At 50.6% G+C, this 23,175-nt stretch overlaps 1 protein-coding gene across 6 annotated transcripts; it reads right to left on the bottom strand.

Annotated features, from left to right (window-relative positions):
- Positions 1-149: 149 nt before the first annotated feature.
- On the bottom strand, positions 150-21,431 carry PLIN3 (perilipin 3). Of its 6 annotated transcripts, none has more exons than XM_042250117.1 (9): positions 21,341-21,431; positions 18,182-18,263; positions 13,707-13,813; positions 12,613-12,811; positions 12,370-12,452; positions 10,935-11,232; positions 5,930-6,129; positions 4,531-4,656; positions 150-966 (listed from the first exon to the last, which is right to left on the bottom strand). In XM_042250117.1, exons 4-9 carry the CDS (start codon positions 12,782-12,784, stop codon positions 622-624), a joined length of 1,224 nt encoding a protein of 407 aa, XP_042106051.1. In that variant the 5' UTR covers positions 12,785-12,811; positions 13,707-13,813; positions 18,182-18,263; positions 21,341-21,431; the 3' UTR covers positions 150-621. The 6 variants fall into 6 exon arrangements, with proteins under 6 accessions (XP_042106051.1, XP_042106050.1, XP_027825638.1 ...); XM_042250116.1 differs by having other exon boundaries at positions 21,367-21,431; XM_027969837.2 differs by lacking the exon at positions 13,707-13,813.
- Between the last annotated feature and the right edge of the window lie 1,744 nt (positions 21,432-23,175).

Below are 23,175 nucleotides of genomic sequence, written 5' to 3'. Positions count from 1 at the left end.
CCTGGGATGTGACAACGGGGGCAAGACTCTGGCAGGTGAGTAGGGGGGAGATGAAAGACCCCTCACAGCCCAAGAAGGCCATACAGAGACTCCAGAGTTGTGCAGCTGCTGAAAAATAAAAAAACCACACACACACATATACACATATATATGAGGCCTGGACTTTGCAGGTAAAATTTATTAAGGCAGCACTGAAGCCTCCCGCACCCAGGGCTCGCTGGGCAGGCCTGAGCTCCCTCCTGCTCCAGACTGTCAGCTGCCCTGCCCCCATCTCACCCCTAAGAGGCCCACCTCCCAGAGGTCCAAGTCCACTAGCTTCAGGCTGATATCCAGGGGCCTCAATGTAGAAAAAGGGTGTGGGATGTAAGAACTATATTCCTGGTTTTTAAGGAAGAAGAAAAATTTGGAACCCTCTAGAAAAACCATTTTTTTCCCTGGAACTCTTGTCCTGATGACAGATGTGATGCTCAGGACACGCTTCCTCCAAGCATGGAGAGGATGAGGGACAGGTCAGATTTGAGAACCTCAGCTTCCTGAGGTGCGTTCCCAGTGAGGGGTCCCCTGTCACTCGCCAGCCCCTGGGAGAAGCCTGGAGCCCTCTGAGCCCTCCTCCAGCCTCCCCTATTTCTTCTTTTCTGGAGCTTTCTCGACGACTCCGGGGGCGAAGGGGCCCACCAGCCACGTGATGGGTGTGTTCTGGGCCACATACTCCACCAAGTGGTCCAGGGCCTCTCGGGCCCTGGCCACCTGCTCACGGCTCCGTGTCAGGACGCTGCTGGACAGATCCTGGAAGGAGTGGATGCCAGAGAAGGTGGCTTGGAGGTCCTCTACCTGCTGGCGAGCCTGTAGCGCCTGATCCTTGATGTGGGCGGGCAGACCCTGGAGGCTGGAGCCCAGCGAAGCACAGGTGGTCTGGAGCTGCTGGGTGATGTCACGGAACATGGCGAGTGTCTGAGACTCGACCTGCTGAGAAGGGGCGGGTGGGGGCGTGACATCAAGACCCTTTTCTTTGGGGGTAACAGGACTCAAGAAGCTTCCCAGGTGGCTCAGCGGTAAAGAATCCACCTGTCAATGCAGGAGATGTGGGTTCGATCCCTGGTTCGGGAAGATGCCCTGGAGAAGGAAATGGCAACCCACTGCAGTATTCTTGCCTGAGAAAATCCCATGGACAGAGAAGACTGGAAGGCTACAGTCCACAGGGTGGCAAAAAGTCAGACACGACTTTTGACACGACTGAACAACAACAGGACCCAAAGACCAGGAAAGAGGAAATGGGGGTATTCCACCCACCTTGGGGAAAGCCTTTCCCTAGGGCACGGAGGCTCAGAATACCAGCGCTTTGAGTTTCAAACTGTGCCAGATAATTGCTGGTCAAATTGAAAAACAGGCACAGAGATATTTTCGAAGAAGATACACAGAACAATAAGCACATGAAAAGATGTTCAGCCTCATTAGGCATCAGGGAAGTGTGGCTCAAACCCACGATGAGACACGCCTCACCCACACTAGGATGGTTTGGGTCAAAAAAGACGGATATGGGGGCTTCCCTGATGGTCCAGTGGTTAAGAAACTGCCTGCCAAAGCAGCGGACACCGGTTTAATTCCTGGTCTGGGAAGGTTCCCACATGCCTCAGGGCAACCAAGCCTGTGCACCCCGGAGCCTGTACTCTGCAACAAAAGCAGCCACCGCAGAAAGAGCCCTGTGCACCAAAACAAAGAATAGCTCCCACTTGCTGCAGCTAGGGAAAGTCCGTGCAACAACAAACACCCAGCACAGCCGAAAAACAAGACACATATGGGACTTCCCTGGTGGCCCAGTGGTTGAGACTCCATGCTCCCAGTACACGGGGTCCGTGTTCCATTCCTGGTCAGGGAACTAGATCCTGAATGTTGCAACTCAAGATCCTGAATGCCACAACTAAGCCCTGGAACAGCCAAATAAATTTGAAAAAACAAGATCGAACAGGCCCTGGCGAGGATGGGAAGAAATTGGAACCCTCATATATTGGAGCGCAGCAGTCACTTTGGGAGACGGTCTGACAGTTCCTCAAAATGGTAAACTGTAAGCCTAAGTAAGCACTTGACTCAGCAATTCCACCCCCTAGACTTCCGCCCGAGAGAAAAGAAAATGCATGTCTGTGCCAAGACTGGTACACAAATGCTCAAAGGGGTGTTATTCACAGCCGCTGAAAGCGGAAGCAACCCAAATGCCCATCTGCTGGCAAACGGGGACACAGAATGTGGTCCATTCACACACCGTGACGTTCTTCCGCCATATAAAGGGGCAAGGCCCTGACACTTGCTGCCACGTGGACGGACCTCAAGGATATGATGCTCAGTGAGAGAAGCCAGACACAGAGGGCCACAGGGCCTATGATTCCGCTGATACGAAACATCCACAGAGACAAAGTACATTTGCGGTTTCCAGGGCATGGAGGAAGACAGAGACTGGCTGCTGTGATACTGGGGAGACAGTCTCCTCTTGGGGTGATGCAAATGCTCTGAATTATTAACACAGTTCATAGTCATACAACCTGTGAATATAGAAAAAGCCACTAAATTGTACACTTTAAATGGGTCAGTTGTACAGTATGCGAATTATATCTCAAAACTTCTTTATTTAATTCTGGTCTCACCGTACAGTATGTGGGATCTTAGTTCCCTGAACCAGGGATTGAACCGGGGCCACAGCAGCGAAAGTCCTGAGTCCTTAACATACTGGACCACCAGGGAATTCCCTCAAAACTTTTTTTAAAGTCCAAGATACTGAATTGTACACCTCAATAAATTTGTTTTTGAAAAAGTGTGGTTTTTTTTTTTTTTTAATGAGAAGGTCTGGAAGAACTTTTGAGGGAGAAGATGTAAGCAGTTGGGGAGACCATAGTTGAGATACAAGTCCTTGAAAATTCCTGAGTCTGGGGAGGAAATCAAAGCAGGTAGGGACCCTAGGCTGTCCTGAGCCTGGTCAGCTGAGGACTCTGGCTTTGAACCTGGCCAGGAGGTGCTGCCAGGATCAGTATCTATTTTCTCTTCAGCAGTTGGGGCGTTGGGGGAGATGGTTTTAAGTGGTTAGGGTCTGAATGAGCAACAGTTTTACAGAGACACTCACAATATCTTTAGAAACATCATTTTTTTAACACTATGTGCCTTATGTGTCAATGTGTGTGTAAAATAACTCATATACCAGGAAACTCACGCTTTTAAGTGAACAATTCAGTGATTTTTTTTTATATATAGTACATTCACCAGGTAGTGCAACCAGCCCTTCTATCTAATTTCAGAACATTCCATCACCCCAAAAGAAACTCCAAAAAAAAGAAGGGAATTCCTTGGCGGTCCCATGGTTAGGACTCTGAGCTCTCACTGCCGGGGGCACAGGTTTGATCCCTGGTCGACAGGTTTGATCCCTGGTCAGGGAACTAAGATCTCAAAAGCCTTCTGGCTTGACCAAAAAATAAAAAGCACAGAAAGAAAAAGACACTCCCTCCCCACTTACCCCTCTCCCAGCTCCCAGCAACCACTCATCCACTCTCTGTGTCAACAGATTGGCCTGTTCTGGACGTTTCCCATCAGCGAAATCCCACCCCGTGTGTCCTTCTGTGCCTGCTCCTCTCACTGAGCATCCTGTTCTCAGGGTCCGTCCACGTGGCAGTGAGTGTCAGGCTCCCCTCCTTTTCACAGCTGAGTGGCACTCCCGTGTGTGGAAGGACCACATTTTGTGATGCATCATCTGCTGGTGGACATCTGGGCTGTTCCACTTTGTGGCTGTTGTGACTCAAATACTGCTATAAACACGTATGTTCATTTCACCTTAATGACCCTGCCGATGGTCCTGCACCCCATTCACAGATGGGGAAACTGAGGCCCAGCGAGGTTAGGCTGAGAACCTGCAGTGCTAGGATATTAAAAGAGTCCCTAACACAGAGAGGCTATGGTTCAGAATGAGGCACGAGAATTGTTTAAAGCAGCAACTCAGTGAAAGCCTGGATGAGGGGCACCACAGGTGGCAAAAGTCAGAGCTCGTTCAAGAGATCAGCGCTTGCCATGGGCTGGAGGGGCCAGAGCGTGCTAGCGAGGAGCTGTCGTGAGGAGCCTGGTGGGCACATATGAAGGATGTCACGGGACGCTGGGACGGGGGAGAGGAGTCACTCACTCGGTCGTGTCTGACTCTGCGACCCTATGGACTGTAGTCGGCCAAGAGCCTCTGTTCACGGGATTTTCCAGGCAAAAATACTGGAGTGGATTGCCATTTCCTCCTCCAGGGGATCTTCCCGACCCAGGGGTTGAACCCGAGGAGTCAGGACTCAAGAAAATGAAGCATGGCTTAGAATTCAGCAGGTGGAGACCCATCCCAATCAAGTGCCCTGTGGTTCAGAAGCAATACACGCACCCAAGAGTAGAAATCCAGGCAGGCATCCTGGAGGAGATGTCATCAGGTCCTGAAGGCAGTTAATGGGAGGAGAGGCTTGGGAAAGTATGTGGAGAGGGGAGCCAGGGCCCCAAGCACCCAGTGCCACCCCAGGTAGGTACCTCTGGCTTGGCCGCGTCCTCCTCCGGGCCCTGCAGCCGCTTCTGGTTCCAGCCAAGCCACATCTGGTGTAGTTTCTCCTGACCCTCCACCAGCTTCTGATCGACGCCCTGCTTGATGGTTTCCATCTGGGGCAGAAGGAGATAGACGGTGGCTGTCTCAGGGCTTGAATGAAGCTGGGAGAGGCCCTGGGGATCCACAGGAACGCTGGAAGAGGCAGGAATCCACAGGGAGCCCAAGGGGTTGGAGCCCTGAACCCTAGGATCTTAGGCTGTGACTGCATTTGAAGACAGGTATTCAAAGTGATTAAGCTAAAATGAGATCATTAGGGTGGACCTAAAAGATGCTTGCTCCTTGGAATAAAGGCTATGACGAATCTAAACAGCATATTAAAAAGCAGAGACATCACTTTGCCAACAAAGGTCTATATAGTCAAAGCTATGGTTTTTCCAGTAGTCATGCATAGATGTGAGAGTTGGACCATAAAAAAGGCTGAGTGCTGAAGAACTGATGCCTTCGAAATGTGTTGCAGAAGACTCTTGAGAGTCCCTTGGACTGCAAGGAGATCAAACCAGTCTATCTTAAAAGAAATCAACCCTGAATATTCATTGGAAGGACTGATGCTGATGCTGAAGCTCCAATACTTTGGCCACGTGATGTGAAGAGCCGACTCAATGGAAAAGACCTTGACACTGGGAAAGGTTGAGGTCACAGAGGATGAGATGGTTGCATGGCATCATTGACTCAATGGACATGAATCTGAGCAAACTCCGGGAGATAGTGAAGGACAGGGAAGCCTGGTGTGCTAGAGTCCATGGGGTTACAAAGAGTCGGACAAGACTTAGCAACTGAACAACAACAACGTTTTTATATGACTGGTGTCCTTAAATAAAAAGGTGCTGTTAGGTGGACTTCCCTGGTGGTGCAGTGATTAAGACTCTGAGGCTCCACTGCAGCGGGCACAGGTTCAATTGCTGGTCGGGGAGGGAACTAAGCTTCTGCATGACGCACAGTGTGGCCAAAAAGAAAATAAATGAACGAAATTTTTTTTTTAAGGGGGATGTTAGTACACAGACGTATGACGGGATGACCAGGTGAGGACACAGAGAGAAGACACCATCCACACGCCAAGGAGCAAGGCCTCAGAAAGAACCAACCCTGATGACATCTGGATCTTGAACTCTCAGCCCCTAGACCTGTGAGGCAGTGAATGTGCGTTAAGCTGCCCAGCTCGGGGTACTTGGTACCCAGCAAACTCAACCAGGACTGCAACTGCACGAGCCGGCCCAAGCAGATATGCAGACTGGGGAGGAATAAGCCACCAGGCTTGAGGCGGGCTCACTGGGGCGTATGCTGCTTGCCACTGCCCTCGCCATCGAACCCTCTCACCATGGACCTCACCAGGATAAGCGTCTGTGACAGCTGGTGCAGGGCCTCCTGTGCCCTCTGCCTGGTGTTCTGCAGTTTGCCCAGAGAGTGTTCGTAGGCCCGCTGGCGCAGCCTCTCCGACAGGGAGCCCAGCCGCACGAAGTAGCTCTGCTCCTGGCGCTGCTGGGCCACCGAGGCAATGTCGAAGCCCTCAAGGGACGTGGCGAGGCGGGCTGCGGTGGGGAGGCAGGAGAAGCATGGTGAAGGCAGAGTTTATGCCCCGGTCTGCAAGTGTAAAAGGATCTCCCTGCCTTGGCTTTTTCCTCATCTGTGAAATGGGTAGGATGGGGGCCAAATATCCTGGGATTAAGAGGCCTTAGACTAATGTGAGGGTCTGAGAACTACGATCCTTGGACTGTATCTGTCCTGCCTCCAGTTTTATATGATCCAACCCGTGAATACAATTGTGCATGTTCGTTATACGCTGTCTACAGCGGCTTTCAAACTATAGTGGCAGAGTATGTGGCCTCTTAGCCTGCAGAGATGAAAATATTGTCTGGGAACTCCTGGTTGGTCCGGTGGCTAAGACTCTGCGTCCAATGCAGGAGGCCTGGATTCGATCTCTGGTCACAGAACTAGATCCCACACACTGCAACCAAGAGTCTGCATGCCTCAACTAAAGATCTCGTGTGCTGCAACTAGGACCCCGTACAACCAAATAAATAAATAAATATTTCTTAAAATATATTCATTGTCTGATCCTTTACAAAAAAAGTTGGTCAATGCTGCCTGTATAGGTCCTAGCATATATTAATAGTGGTTAATCTTTTACAATGTTCTAGGTGCTCTGCACTGGAGAAGGCGATGGCACCCCACTCCAGTACTCTTGCCTGGAAATCCCATGGATGGAGGAGCCTGGTAGGCTGAGGGTCAGACACGACTGAGCGACTTCACTTTCACTTTTCACTTTCATGCATTGGAGAAGGAAATGGCACCCCACTCCACTGTTCTTGCCTGGAGAATCCCAGGGACAGGGGAGCCTGGTGGGCTTCGTCTATGGGGTCGCACAGAGTCGGACACGACTGAAGCGACTCAGCAGCAGCAGCAGCAGCAGGTGCTCTGCATGCATTTTGTCTTTTTTTTTTTTTTTTCTGGCCATGCTGTGTGGCATTCGGGAATCTTAGTTCCCCGACCAGGAATTAAACCTGTGCCCCCTATATTGGAAGCCTGGATTATTAACTACTGGACCACCAGGCAAGTTCCTCACATGTATTCTTGTTAAATCTTAACAGTTCTAATAGGGAAGCGCTGTCATCCCATTTTTACAGATGGGGAAACTGGGGCTCAGAGAGATTAGTTGACTTGCCGAAGGTCACACAGCTGGGGCTCCACAAGTCAAGATCTGACGCTAGGCCCCATGTTCTTATCCATGACACTTGACTCTCCATGAGGAGAAGTCTGAGCCATAAGAGAACCATCTTCACAGCAGTTAAGGAAAAGTTAGGACTGTCTAGTCCAGAAAATACCCGTAAAGTTACAAGGTAACAGGATGGAAATCCATCTGTCTTGATAGTTTTTTCCTATCTTATTCTGCTCCCTGTAGACTTTAATATAGTAGCTCTTAAAGTCTGAGTTTTGTAAGTAACCTCATCTGGATTTGAAATGCCCTGTAGCAGGGTCTGCAAATACAGCCCCTGGGCTGAATGCCACCTAACTTTCGTCAACAAAACTTTATTGACATGTAGTCATACCCATTCATTTACCTACTGACTACACTTCTGGGCTACAATGACAGAGTTGCATAGTTGGAACAAAGGCTGTATGGCCCCCAAAAGCCCAAGTTATTTACCACCTGGCCTGTCAAGAAAATGCAGTCCCCTGAAAAAGAGTTATACTTAAAAATAAAAAAAGGAAGCCCCCTGGTGGTCCAGTGGTCCAGACTCCAAGCTCCCAGTGCAGGGAGCCCAGGTTCAACCCCTGGTCAGGGAGCTGGGTCCCACATACCGCAACCGAGAGTTTACCTGCTGCAAGTACAGAGCCTGCCTGCCGCGGCAAAAACTGAAGATTTGGTCTGCATTCTGCAACCAAGACCCGGAGCAGCCCAATAAAATACGTAAATAATTTTTTAAAAGTAAATAAAAGTAAAAACTAAATGAGAAAGATAACCAACGAGGACCTACTCTATAGCAAAGGGAACTATACTCAATATCCTGTAGTATATTCTCTTCCTCTAATGGAAAAGAATCTAAAAAAGAATATATTCATGCATGTATGTAAAATGGAATTACTTTGCTGTACACTTGAAACTACCACAAACTGTAAATCAATTATATTTCAATAAAATTTTTTTTACCTTCAAAAAAAGGATTATACAATGTATAAAACAAACAAATAACTGAACAAAAATACTAAACACCCAGGACATTTAGAAGCAACAAAAACAAAAGTTGGCATCTTGGGAAAAACACACTTGCCCCATTTTCCTGACCAAAGGCAAGTCTGCAAAGACTAAATCCAAACCAACAATATTCTGAACCCAGGCTATTGGTCACAACTTCTCCATGGCCCTCTGCGAACCCTGGAGCTCTGCCCTCAGAAGTGAAAGGAGCTTTGTTATTTAGGCCAAGGTTGTCTGGCAACTGACTCACTGGAAAAGACCAATGAGAAATGACTCATTGGAAAAGACCTGATGTGGGGAAAGATTGAGGGGACAACAGAGGATGAGATGGTTGGATGTATCACCAACTTGATGGACTTGAGTTTGAGCAAGCTCTGGGAGTTGGTGACCGACAGGGAAGCCTGGCGTGCTGTAGGCCACGGGGTCACAGAGGGTCAGACACGACTGAGCAACTGAACTGAACTGTCTGGCAGAGTCCAGGCATGTGGGAGCAAGCTGGCAGGGCCCCTGGAGGGCGCAGGTGCCCTTGGCAAAGGGGAGACCCAGGAGATGGGGGGAGCAGGGCTGTTCTGGCAGGAGCCCATGAGCAGCATCCCAGCTATAACATGGCACATTAACTCACAGGCTCCCAGCACCTGAAGCCCTGCTCTGCACAATGATTTCATCCTTAGTTGCTGTTGTTTATTCACTAAGTCGTGTCTGACTCCTTGTGATCCCCTGGACTGTAGCCCACCAGCTTCCTTTGTCCATGGGATTTCCCAGGCCAGATTAGTGAAGCTGGTTGCCATTCCTTCCTCCAAGGGATCTTCCCCACCCACGGATCTAACCCACGTCTCCTGCATTGGCAGGCAAATTCTTTACCACTGAGCCACCAGGAAAGCTGTTCATCCTTAGCAGATGGACACAAAAGAAAGAAACTCAAGGCTGGTCAGATAGATCTGTTCTCTGAAGTGGCTCCCAGGCCTGGCTCACAACCTGCCTCCCTGCAGACTCTGCATCTTCCCCTGCCTTCTGCTGACCAAGACTCACAGCTGCATCGTACTCCGTCTGAGCACTAGGAGGGGCCAGCAGGCACTGAACTTGGTGTGCGAGATGGAAGACATCAGCTGGATCCCTTCCTTCAAGAGATACAGGGTAAAGTTTTGACAACTCAAAGGCCGAGTGACATGAGACCCTCAACCCAGGAGCTGCAGGGCCTGAGATCATTGGCCCTGCTCCCCCTGGATGGAGCGTGGGGTCTGGGTACACGTGGCCCTCGGGGACCCTTGTTGCCATGGGCACTGGTGTGTGCAATACTGGTACGGCTGGAAGTCCCCATCACGGTGTGCAAAGGATGGCTGTGCCTTGAACGCAGAGCCAAGGCCAACACCACGAGCCATAGGTATATGAAACCATGAGTAGGACTGGCCTCTTTGTCTCAACTTTCACCCCTGGTTTATTCCTGCCACCATCTGGTCCAGCCCCATCACAGCTCACCTAGACCAGCAGGGTCACCTGAACCTGTCTCCTTCGCTTCCCACCCCCGGTGTCTTTCCCATAGTGGCCACCAGAGGGCGACTGTGAACAGAGTCAGGCCCCGCCCCCTCTGCTCTCAGCCTTCCAGGGTTCCCATCGCCCTAGGGGTAAAAGACCAAGTCCTCCCATGGCTCACCATCTGCTCCTGTACCCTCGCTGCCCTTCCCTCCTCCCTCTCTCTCCCAGGCTCACTCTGCTCCAGCCACACATGCCTCCTCCCTGCTCCTCCCACACACATCAGGCACAACCCTGTCCCCTGGTCTCTCTGCTCAGACATCACCACAGCTTCATAAACGTCAGGGCAAGGTCACCTCCTCAGAAACATCTCCTTTAATCTAATTTCTGTACCCTTTAGGTTCCATGAGGGCAAAACTTTGTTCACTGACATATCCCTAGAACCTGGAAGCAGGTTTGGCATATAACCGGTGCTCAGGGTTTGAACAAACAAATAGATGCCTGGGTATGGGTGGAATGATAGAGAAGAGTTTCAGTGATTTTATTCGGGGACTTGAGCACCTGCTGGGCACCAGACAGGGGACACAGCTTCTGCTTTGTGGAATCAATGACTAGAGAAAAATCAGAGCCAAGCTGAGGTTTCAGGACACAGTATGAACAAGGAATGGTGTGATTTTAGAGGTCTTATGGGGGTGTGTGGCATGTGAGCACAAAGCTGGAGGTGGAAGGGAACGAGGCATCTAGACGTCATGTAAGGGTTTCTGGTAGAAGAAAAGGCCAGTGCAAAGGCCCCGGTGTGGGAACATGGTCAAGGATGGGCAAGGAGGCCAGTGAGGCTGGAGCAGAATGAATGAGGGCAGGTGGGTAAGTACAAGGGAACTTCCAGGAGGACTGAGGCTGTTACCAACAGGGAGATGGGAGCCCTGGAGGGCTGCAGGGAGAGGAGGGGCCTGACTTGAGTGCTCACAGGCGCCCTCTGGAGGCTGCTTCAGGGAGGACAGATACCATGAGCCAGGGCAGAGGAACCAAGCTGACTGAGGTGGGCTAAGACAGAAGGGGAGAGGGGGCAGGGACCAGACAACAGCCTGTGAGGGACAGACTCCAGGTGGCTAGGAGGGCCCCATATCAGATGGTCTGGGGAGGGGCCCCAGAGTCAAGGCCTGCACTCACCGAGCTCAGCGTCCGTCATGGGCAGGTGGTTGTCCACCCACTCCTCCGACTTGCCCAGCACTGTGTCCACCCCGCTCAGCACCATCTGGCCCACACGGGAGCCCACGACCGAGTGGACGCCACTGGCCACCATGGACTTGGTCAAGTCTACGCCGCTCTGCACAGCACCCCGGGTGACGTCCACTGCCTCGGTGACTCGGGAGGCCACAGTGTCCTTGGCACTGGACACTGTGCTGGACACAGCCTGTCGGGCCCCTGACACCTTGGATGACACAAGCTCCTTGGTGTCTTCCAGGACCTACAAGAAGGGCCAACATCAGCATCTCCCTTCTCCCCTCGTACCTGGGTGCCCCGACCCCTGCACCTCTAGAAGGGGTGGGCTGGAGGGAGGCACTCCAGCTCCCGGGTGACCCTGAAGGGTAAGAGCAGTTAAGATCACATGCTCTGGGGCTGGATGGCCCAGTTAAGAGTCCTTTGCTTGATATATCCTAGCTGTGTATCCTCAGGCAAATCACTTGACCTCTCTGGGCCTCCACTTCTTCGCATGGTGTTATGGGCTAAAGGGTACTGAAGCCCCCAGGACTTCAGAATGTGACCATATTTAGTGATGAGAACTTTAAGGCAGTAATTAAGGTAAAATGAGGCCATCATAGTGGATCCTAATCCAGTCTGTCTACATGCCTTGGGGCCAGAAAACCAAATCATAAAATAGAAGCAAGACTAACAAATTCAATAAAAACTTTAAAGACGGTCCACATCAAAAAATCCAAAGTAGATTAAATAAAAAATAAAATTTAAAATAATTAAAATTAGTAACTGAGTTCCTCAGTCATACTGGCCACCTTCTAAGGGCCCAACACCCACATATGGTTGTTGGTTTCCATACTGGATGGTGCAGAGAAAGAGGATGTGCAGAGAAAGTTCAGAGACCCGGCAGCCTGGTCCACAGAGAAGGAATGGCATGTGCAAAGGTCCTGAGGCAGCTCTGAGACGGGTGTGTTCACTGTCTCTGCTTTTCCCTGCCTCCCCAAGATGAAAGTTCCATGAAGGCAAGGGCTCTATATCCATCACCCTGTCCCGAACATGTGGGCACTAATGTGACTGAACTGGAGGATGGAGGCCAGCACGGACAGAATGGAGCAACTGAGGTGGGCGTAGAAGGTCAGGAGGCAGTGGAGCTAGACCAGGTGGGACCACCAGAAACATTCTGGCTTTTGCTCCAGGCAAGGTGGAAGACCCGAGGGGGCTTTGGGCATACCTGGCTGGTGTTCAGAATGTTCCTCCAGCTGCCCAATGGGGAGAGGGTGGGAGAATAAATGCAGTCACATTTGTCTGCTATGGGTTAAGCTGAGACCACAGACTCCCTACCCAGGTAGGCCCCCAGTCTTAGCAGAGCATCCTCCCCACCCCGCCCCTCACGGAGGGGGTTAGTCACCTTCTCCGGCGGCTGCTGCAGGATGGGCAGATTCTCCTCCAGTTTGTCCAGCCCTCTGTGGGCGTATTCACTGGCCGAGGTGACTGTGGGGGTGGGGATGGGGGTGGGGGCGATAGACAGCTGATGGTTACTGTGCATGTACATCCCTCGGGGTCTCTAGGAGAGTCCACAGACACTGCCCCGCCTCCCCCACCCGGAAATAGGCCGGAGTGGACGGTCCATGGGCTCCCATGCTTCACTCACGCTGGGGTTCCAGCTTGGACAGGATGGGCTGGGCCCCACTGACTGCGGCAGCCGTGAGGGTCTTCACCCCCTTCTCGGCCGCGTCGCAGACAGTCTTGACGTGGGGGTGGCTCTCCTTGGTGGATGTGTAGGCGGCGGACACCATGTTGCAGGTGGAGCTGATGAGGGGCATGCCGGCCACGCGGTCCACCACGCTGGGCTATGGGCAGAGAGGCTCAGGCCACGGTCGTGGCTCGTCTCCCCTCCCTCTGCACTCATTTGGTTGCACAAGCCAGGAACTCCCTGGTTCCGCCAGGCGCTTCCTCTGTCTCGGCCTGGCAGCTCACTTGTTTGAACATGACCTTGACACCCACAGTGTGCCAGGCGGTGACAAGACATGAGAACCCCACTGTCCTGGAGCTCAGATCTAAAACTGACGTCAGTAAACTATGCCCCCAACCCCCCACCCCAGGGCCAGCCCACTACCTGCTTTTCCTTTTGCCTATGTTTTTTTCTTTTTTCTAACAGCATTATTGGAATCTAGTTCAAACGTCAGAGAATTTCACCATTTTGAAATGCACGATTCAGAGGGTTTTAGTGTGTTCACAAGGTTGAGTAACTCTGTCTAATTTCAGAACTTATTGATCACTCGCAAAAGAAACTTGCTGTCACTGACTGTCACACCCTTGCCTACCGGCCCCTGGTAACCATGACTCTACTTTCTGACCCTGGATTTGTGCCTGTTCAGGACGCCTCCCAGAAAAATGGAAGCACACGTGGCCTTTTGCGTCTGGCCTCTTTCGCACAGTGATATTTTCAAGGTTCCTCCATGTAGTCGCGTGTGCCAGCGCTTCACTCCTTTTTTAAAAAATTGTGGTAAAATACACATAAAATTTACCATTTAAATAATTACGTGCACAGCTCAGTAGCACTAAGTATACTTACACTGCTGTGCAACCGTTGCCAGCATCTATCTCCAGATTCTCAGCTTCTTAAACTGAAACTCTGTCCCCTTGAAACACTGATTCCCCTCTCTTAGCCCCTGGCCCTACCATCTACGTGTCTCTATGGATTTGACTCCTCTAAGGACTCTTGTGAGTGGGATTAGACAGTACCTGTCCTTCTGTGCCTGGTTTCCCTCACTGAACATGCCTTCAAGCTTCGTCCACACTGCGCTGCATGTCAGTGCCTCACTGTTTCATGGTATGGTATCCCATGCTACCTGGTTTTCATAAATAAAGTTTTATTGGCACATGGCTATTCCCATTCATTTATGTATTGAATACAGCCATTCTTAACTTACAAGAAAGTGAAAGAGGAGAGTGAAAGAGTTGGCTTAAAGCTCAACATTCAGAAAACGAAGATCATGGCATCTGGTCCCATCACTTCATGGCAAATAGATGGGGAAACAGTGGAAACAGTGTCAGACTTTATTTTTCGGGGCTCCAGAATCACTGCAGACATTAAAAGACGCTTACTCCTTGGAAGAAAAGTTATGACCAACCTAGACAGCATATTCAAAAGCAGAGACATTACTTTGCCAACAAAGGTCCATCTAGTCAAGGCTATGGTTTTTCCAGTGGTCATGTATGGATGTGAGAGTTGGACTGTGAAGAAAGCTGAGCGCCGAAGAATTGATGCTTTTGAACTGTGGTGTTGGAGAAGACTCTTGAGAGTCCCTTGGACTGCAAGAAGATCCAACCAGTCCATTCTAAAGGCGATCAGTCCTGGGTGTTCATTGGAAGGACTGATGCTACAGCTGAAACTCCAGTACTTTGGCCACCTCATGCAAAGAGTTGACTCACTGGAAAAGACTCTGATGCTGGGAGGGATGGAGGGCAGGAGGAAAAGGGGACGAGAGAGGATGAGATGGCTGGATGGCATCACTGACTCGATGGACGCGAGGCTGAGTGAACTCCGGGAATTAGTGATGGACAGGGAGGCCTGGTGTGCTGCGATCCATGGGGTCACAAAGAGTCAGACTCGACTGAGCGACTGAACTGAACAGAACCTACAAGAGCAGAACTGAGTAGTCAGACAGGCCTTGTGAGCCTCAGTTTCCTGACCCATAAAATGAGAATTCATTTCTGTCCTAAAGGAGTTGCAAAGGTGACCCATGTGAAGATGCATACAGAAGACTTTAGTCTCATAGGTGCTACCTGTAAAATTTGTTCAATCACCAGTCCCAGGAGGTTGGGAGTATTATTCCAATTTTACAGACAGGTAAACTGGGGCAAGAAGAAGCTAAGTAAGTCATCCAAGGTCACAAAATTAGCCAATGGCAAAGCTGGACCTTGGACTCAGGCAGTCCTCCTTCAGCATTTGCCCAGGAGGTCTCTTCAGAAGTTAATCACAAATTTACCACAAAATCCAGCAATGCTGCTTCTATGAGTCTACCCTAGAGAGAGGAAAACACATGTCCACATAAGACTTGTACATGAATGTTTTCACCAGCACTATTCACAATGGCCAAGAAATGGAAAAAATCCAAATGTCCATGAATTCGTGAATGGATAAAGAAAATGTGGTATAAAGCATGTTTTTAAAAATTCATAGCCTCCATGAACTTCCCTCGTGGCTCAGTGGTAAAGAATTCACCTGCCGGTGCAAGAGGTACAGCTTCCATCCCTGGTCCAGGAAGATACCACGCGCCACGGAGCAGCCAAGCCTGTGCGCCGCAGCTAATAGCCTGTACTCCAGAGCCCGGGAGCTGAAACTATTGAGCCCTGCCTCCTAAAGCCCGTGCTCCACAATAAGCCCGTGCTCCACTGCGATGAGAAGCCCCCAGTTGCCACAGCTAGAGAAAAGCCTGCACACACACACACACACACACACACACACACACACACACACACACAAATATACCCTTCGAAGGGCTAACAGGCAGAAAAGACTCTCCACATCACAATTAGTTAGGAAAATTCAAGTCAAAACTGCAATGAGATACCACCTCACACCCCACGCTCACTGTGATGGCTACTATCAAGTGAACAGATATTAATAAGCGATGGTGGGAACGTGGAGAAACTGAAGGCCTTGTGTGCTATTAGCGGGAAAGCAAAATGCCGCCGCCACTATGGACAACACTATGGTGATCCTCAAAACACTAAAAATGGAATTACCATATGATCCAGCAGTTCCACTTCTGGGTATACAGACAAAAGCAGTGAAAGCAGAGTCTCAAAGAGACATCTGTATACCCATGGTCAAAGAAGCTTTATTCACAACGGCTAAAACGTGGAAGCAAGCCGAGTGTCCTGTGGCCCATGCACACAGTGGGACAGGATTCAGCCTTAAAAAGGAAATTCCGACACAACACGGGTGAACCTTGAGGACATTATATTCGGTGAAATAAGCGAGACACAGAAGGACAAATACTGTGTGATTCCACTTACATGATACCTAACGCAGAAGGTTCTACTTTTTTTTCAGCTGTCCCCTGTGGCTTGTGGAATCTCAACTCCATGACCAGGGATCCAATCCTCACCCTCTACAGTGCAAGCACAAAGCCCTGAGACCACCAGGGAAGTCCCAGAAGGTTCTATTTTTATAAACGTGATTCTACTTATTTTGCTTCTACAAGATGTCCAATAGGTAAATCCATCGGCAGGAAGCAGGTTAGTGGTTGTCAGGGGCTGGGGGAGAGGGGAACGGGCGTGACTGTTAGTGGGTGTGGGGTTTCAATTTGGGGTGAGGAAAGAGTTCTGGAATAAGATAGTGATGATGGTTGTACACTGTGAATGTACTTAATGTCACTGACCTGCACACTTCAAAACAGTTAAAATAGTATATTTTTATGTTATGTGGATTTTTCCATAATTTTTTAAAAGGAATGAGAAAATTAATAAGGACCTACTATATAGCACAAAGAATTCTACTCAATATTCTGTAATCACCTATGAAAATAGAATCTAAAAAACAGTAGATATACGTATAACTGACTCACCTTGCTGTACAGCAGAAATGAACAACATTGCATTAATAAATTATATTATTAATTGAATTAATAAAAGTCAACTGTTGCTGTTGTTGTTTAGTCGCTAAGTCATGTCTGATTCTTTCGTGATCCCATGGATGGTAGCCCACCAGGCTCCTCTGTCCATAGGATTCTCCAGGCAAGAATACTGGAGTGGGTTGTCATTTCCTTCTCCAGGGGATATTCCCAACCTAGGGATCGAACCCTCGTCTCTCGCATCCTGCATTGGCAGGAGGGTTCTTTACACAGAGGCACCGGGGAAGTCAAAATACTCCAATAAAAATCAATTTTTAAAAAAGTCAGGGGACAGAGCACTGACAGATGCTATCGATACAACACAGAGGGACCTCAAACAGATAACGCTCAGTAAGAGGAGCTAGATGCAAAAGGGTATTGTAGCGTATGTCTCCATTTATACGAAATGTCCAGAACAGCAAATCAGCAGAGACAGAACCTAGATAAGGGGTTCCCAGGAGAAACAGAAATGACGAGTGACTGCTGGTGGGTACAGGGTCTCTTTTGGCGGGAGATGAAACACGTCCAGTGTGGTGGTGACGGCTGCATATGGGTAGTTTACTAATAATCATTAAGTAGTACTCTTCATAAGGGTAAACTTTTTAAAAACGCTTCATCATCTTTTTTTTTTGTTTTGCCTTGTTACAGGGCATGTGGGATCTTAGCTCCCCCACCAGGGATTGAACCTATGCCCCCTGCAGTGGGCATGCAGAGTCTTAACCACTGGACTGCCAGGGAAGTCCTCATAAGGATGAATTTTATGGTATGTGTGTACGCATCTGTTAGTCACTTAGTCATGTCAGAGTCTTTGAGACCCCAAGGACTGTAGCCCATCAGGCTCCTCTCTCTATGGAATTCTCCAGGCAAGAACGCTGGAGTGGGCTGCCATTTCCTTCTCCAATTATGGCGTGTGAATGATACCTCTTCCCTGGTGGTTAAGATGGTAAAGCGTCTGCCTACAATGTGGGAGACCCGGGTTCAATCCCTGGGTTGGGAAGATCTCCTGGAGAAGGAGATGGCAACCCACTTCAGTATTCTTGCCTAGAAAACCCCATGGATGGAGGAGCCTGGTAGGCTACGGTCCATGGGGTCGCAAAGAGTCAGACACAATTGAGCCACTTTCACTTTCTATTTTTAAAAAACTGTTTATTAAAAGGGGCTTTGGGGAACTCCTTGGCAGTTCAGTGGTTAGGACGCCTAGCATTCACTGCTGAGGGCTTAGGTTCGATCCCTGGCTGGGGAACTAAGATCCCAAGAGTCCTGGCATGGCCAAAAAAAAAAAAAAAGTAGCAGGGGGAATTTTATTTAAACTGAGAAGAAGTGGAAATAGAAACTGACTTTCTTAGAAGGAGGACTCTGATAGGTGCATTAGAACTGGCTGGGGGAGCCAGGCAGTTCAAACAGAGCTGCACCCCTGTTCTCCCAAGAGCCCTGGGAACCCCAAGTTCTCCCACCTTCACCTGTTAATGGGGTACCTGCTAGGGTCTAGAACTCGACCCACTTGGAAGGGTGTCTCTCGACCCCCCTGTGCTGCCAGCAGCCTTCTGCCAAGGCTCCCCGTGTGGGAAGGCCCTCCCACAGATCCCGGGCCTTCCTCACCTGCTGTACCGGTTCCTCTGCCGTCACCTGGGTGCTGGCAGCGGCTTCAGTCTCGCCAGCGGACATTTCTCAGAGGCGTGTGCTGTGAACAGAAGGACTAGTCAGGGCACAGCCTGCTTCTCGCTTCCCTCCACGGGCAAGTCCAGGTTCACCCCTGCCCTCAGGGCTCCCCCACCCCTCCAGTTTCCTAGAACTCTGCCTCTAGATCAACTACATGCCCTTGTAAGCCTGTTCAAAATGGTGCTGACTCATCAGGTCAGAAGTCTGCATTTCCAACAAGCTCCCAGCTGCTGCTCGAGCAGCTGGTCTTGGGGCCACAACTTCAAGGGCAAGGTCTGCGCACAGCCCTCCAAGGGCTCACCTGTATCTGAGTTTAGTCACTCAGTTGTGTCCGACTCTTTGTGACCCTGTGGACTGTATCCCACCAGGCTCCTCTGTCCGTGGGATTTCCCAGGCAAGAACACTGGAGTAGGTTGCCATTTCCTTCTCCAGGGGATCTTCCCCACGCAGGGATCAAGTCTCCTGCATTGGCGTGTGGATTCTTTACTGCTGAGTCCCCTGGGAAGCCCCACCTGTATCAGTACTATGGTGCAAAACCCCTGGAGTTGGCAAGTTGTCAGTTACTACTGGGTTTCAAGACATCTTCCCTTTGACCCAGAAACCTCACTTCGGGGACAGTCCCATACTGGTACTGCCACGTGGACAGAGATGTGCGTACCGGTGTTGCTGAAAAGAAGGGCAATAAAGATAGATAACAATGGTAGCCCAGGGCAGTGGCTGAAGACTGTAAAACTCACGCATAATTGACACAGCCCATGTCTGGGAAGATGCCGTGGAAAAGGGAATGGCTACCCTCTCTAGTATTCTTCCCTGGAGAATCCATGGACAGAGGAGCCTGGTGGGCTACAGTCCTTGGGGTCGCAAAAGAGTCGGACACTACTGAGCGACTAACACAAGATATTGATAAGAGACCAAAGGTGTGAGTGGAGCTAAAGTTTTTGCTTATAAATCTTTAAAGAGACACAGGAAGAAAGATCATTGTAGCTGGGGCAAGCCTCTGACTTGTGAGCCAAGTAGATAATACTATCTGTTCAAACAAAAAAATAACATTGAAAAAAAAAGCTAGAGAGACCATGCCTGGCCCCAGTGCAGGTCCGTCATGTCAGTTTCAGGGACATGGGGAAATCAAAAGAGAGGTTCCCTGCGTGAATCTAATGCACATATTTGCAGGCATGACAGCAGCCGCAGGTGCTCCACTTTCCTGGCCAGGTGGAAAAACTAGAGCCTCGTCAGATTACATTTCAGGAGTCCCAGCCCCACCTATGCTGGGCAAGTGGGCAGGGAGCTGATAACCTCATAACCTGATAACCTGATAACCTCAGTCCTCTTATCTGTAAAATGGGGCTAACCCTTCCTTAAGGCTGGTTCTCCAAGTGCTTCTTTTTTTTTTTTTGGTCATACCACATGGCATGTTCCCTGACCAGGGATCAAACCTGTGCCCCACCTGCAGTGGAAGCTCAGAGTCTTAACCACTGGACGGCCAGAGAAGTCCCCTCACAATGAATGACCCCCAGGGTCATTCTAGAAGCCTCTGGTGAACCCCTGACCTCGAGTCTGAGCATTTTCTTCCAGACATTGTGTTTGCCATTCCCGAAGTGGAACCCAGGCTTCTCAGAACCTGGGAAGTAGGTAAAGACCCTGCCTGCCAAGGCAGGAGACATGAGAGAGGAGGGTTCGAACCCTGGGTCGGGAAGATCCCCTGGAGAAGGAAATGGCAGCCCACTCCAGTATTCCTGCCTGGAGAATCCCATGGAGGGAGGAGCCTGACAGGCTACAGTCCATGGGGTCACAAAGAGTTGGACGTGACTGAAGCGACTTAGCGTGCACACACAAGAGTGGAACCCGGCAAACCCATGTTTTGAGAGCACCAGTTCTGGTGTCCAAACTGGGTTCTAATCCCAGCTCTGCAACTTGCTGGCTGTGGGAGCTTAGGAAGGCAACACCCGTTCTTGGAGCCTCACTTCCCACATCTATGAAATGGAGGTAACCATTCCTAGCACAGAGTCCCTGCGGATTGGAGGAGAGATTGCGCGTGCGCACTTAGCTTGGGACCTGGCATGTAGCAGGCGCTCAGGAAACGGATCCATTTCACACCACTCTGTCTTCCACACAGAAACTGGTGAAACCAGCCAGGATTGAGCTTCTGCTTGGTACAAAGGTCCCCCACAGGGGAAGTGGGGAGAGAAGGCACATCCACCCGGGTGATCATCACCTGACTCCTGTTCTCCCCCTCATCCTCCCCAGAGTCTGAGTTCAGCTGGACGGCACACAGGTCCTCCCTCCCATCCGTTTTGTACATCCAGTCCCTCTGGAATCGGTTTAACCAAGGACGGCCATTGCAGATATCACACCCCCCTGCCCCATAAAAGTCCTTGGGGGTCAGCAACCTGCCTGCAGCGGGCCTCAGCTGTGAGAGCAAGAACTGGCTGAAACTGGAGTCACGCAGCTGTCCAACTGCAGCCAGGATATGCTAAGATCCAACTTCCAGAGTTCTCCCGAGAAGGAACCCAAGCCTTGGCTCTGGTTTTACAAACGTCCCAAGGACTCAGATAAAGGGTAGGCCTTCCCACCGCCACTTTGTGCAATCCACTGGCCACACCACTCAGGAAAAGGGGGCGGGATTGGCCCCAGACCCTCCCAGAGTCAGCTGGGGTGCCAGAAGGAGGGCAAGGGAGGGGCCAAGTCCCCAGGCGGCAAAACCATTTGGAGAGGAAGGGGCTTTGCTAGGCAGAGGGATTGCTCCCCTGGTCGGGGTTGGGGGGGAATTTCTACGCGGAATGGGCTACGGCTTGTCTCCAAAGTGCGTCAGCAATGCAGGAGGATGTGGTTTGGGACGGGGAACTTGGACCCCCGCCCCATGCTGCCACTTCTAGGGTGTTCTTTCGTGCACCTCCCCCCCCGCCAAAGTCCTAGATATTGAGAGAAGAAAGTCTGAACGTCGAAGCCTGTTCCAGAAGTTTAATTTCTCTGAGGAGGGAAGAGTGCTCAGTCCAGGCTGACCCCTCTCCAGGCCGCGGAGACAAGCAGAGTCCCCAGGAAGGCCCTCCCTGTCCCTACCTCCCTTAGGGCACCCCAGGACTCAGCGGACCCTGCCCCCACCTCAATCGGGGCCCCTGGCCTCTCACCGCGGTCAGCGGGACGTCCAGGGCACAGCCGCCACTACTTCAAAGCCAGCTCCAAAACCGTCCTGGGCCGGACCAAGACCAGCGTTTATATTTGGGGGCGGGCGCCCGGGAGTGACGGGTCGGAGGACCAATCTTGTTGGGAGCCGCCTGCCGCCAGGCCACGCCCCTCGCCCGGCTTGGGACGTTGGAGCCACAAGTGAAGTCCAGGAAAGGCTGAACTAGGGCGCCCTCCCAACTGTACACCCAGCTGGCAACACCCGTACGACCCCGGAGCCAGCCCAGGAGAGCCCCTTCCCCGTCTGGGACCCTGGGAACTGGGCGATGGGAGATGATCCTAGGGTCCCCTTTCCTTACCCAATCGAGGCTGTGAGAACTCAGAGATCATTGCGTGAGGCCTCCTTCTGTCAGGCGCCACCACTCCATCCCGACCCCTCCGAACAAGGGTGATGGAGCCGGCCCCATCTAGCATTATGAGCAACTTGCCCTGACCTGTATCGTGCCACTCAGTCCTCACAACACTTGGTGTCCCTTTATCACCTCATTTTACAGCTGAGTAAGCCGAGGGAATACCAGACCACCTGACCTGCCTCTTGAGAAATCTGTATGCAGGTCGGGAAGCAACAGTTAGAACTGAACATGGAACAACAGACTGGTTCCAAATAGGAAAAGGAGTACGTCAAGGCTGTCTACTGTCACCCTGCTTATTTAACTTCTATGCAGAGAAACTTCTATCATGAGAAACGCTGGACTGGAAGAAGCACAAGCTTAAATCAAGATTGCTGGGAGAAGTATCAATCACCTCAGATATGCAGATGACACCACCCTCATGGCAGAAAGTGAAGAGGAACTCAAAAGCCTCTTGATGAAAGTGAAAGTGGAGAGTGAAAAAGTTGGCTTAAAGCTCAACATTCAGAAAACTAAGATCATGGCATCTGGTTCCATCACTTCATGGGAAATAGATGGGAAAACAGTGGACACAAGTGTCAGACTTTATTTTGGGGGGCTCCAAAATCACCGTAGATGGTGATTGCAGCCATGAAATTAAAAGACGCTTACTCCTTGGAAGAAAAGTTATGACCAACCTAGACAGCATATTCAAAAGCAGAGACATTACTTTGCCAGCAAAGGTCCATCTAGTCAAGGCTACGGTTTTTCCAGTGGCCATGTATGGATGTGAGAGTTGGACTATAAAGAAAGCCGAGTGCCAAAGAATTGATGCTTTTGAACTGTGGTGTTGGAGAAGACTCTTGAGAGTCCCTTGGACTGCAAGGAGATCCAACCAGTCCACTCTGAAGGAGATCAGCCCTGGGATTTCTTTGGAAGGAATGATGCTAAAGCTGAAACTCCAGTTCTTTGGCCACGTCATGCGAAGAGTTGACTCATTGGAAAAGACTGATGCTGGGAGGGATTGGGGGCAGGAGGAGAAGGGGACGACAGAGGATGAGACGGCTGGATGGCATCACTGACTCAATGGACGTGAGTCCGAGTGAACTCTGGGAGTTGGTGATGGACAGGGAGGCCTGGCGTGCTGCGATTCATGGGGTCGCAGAGTCGGACATGACTGAGTGACTGAACTGAACTGAACTGAATTGAAGCCGAAGCCCAGAAAGCAGGAACCAGGGACAGTGCAGGGGCCAACCCTCTCTGACTCCTGGATCAACTCCCTCCTGAAGGCGCATCATTGGGATTCCCCCACCCCACCACCAGCCCCCCAAATCCTTTATTTTCTTTGCCTATAAACCAAGGTCTCAAACTCAAATGGCCCTAGGAACCAGGCAGAAGGTAAGTGCTTCTGCTAAAAAAAAAAAA

The sequence above is a fragment of the Ovis aries genome, chromosome 5 (assembly GCF_016772045.2).
Source record: "Ovis aries strain OAR_USU_Benz2616 breed Rambouillet chromosome 5, ARS-UI_Ramb_v3.0, whole genome shotgun sequence".
In the NCBI taxonomy this organism is placed as follows: domain Eukaryota; kingdom Metazoa; phylum Chordata; class Mammalia; order Artiodactyla; family Bovidae; genus Ovis; species Ovis aries.
Note: the sequence above shows the minus strand (reverse complement) of the source record. Positions and strands in the feature narration are given on the sequence as shown.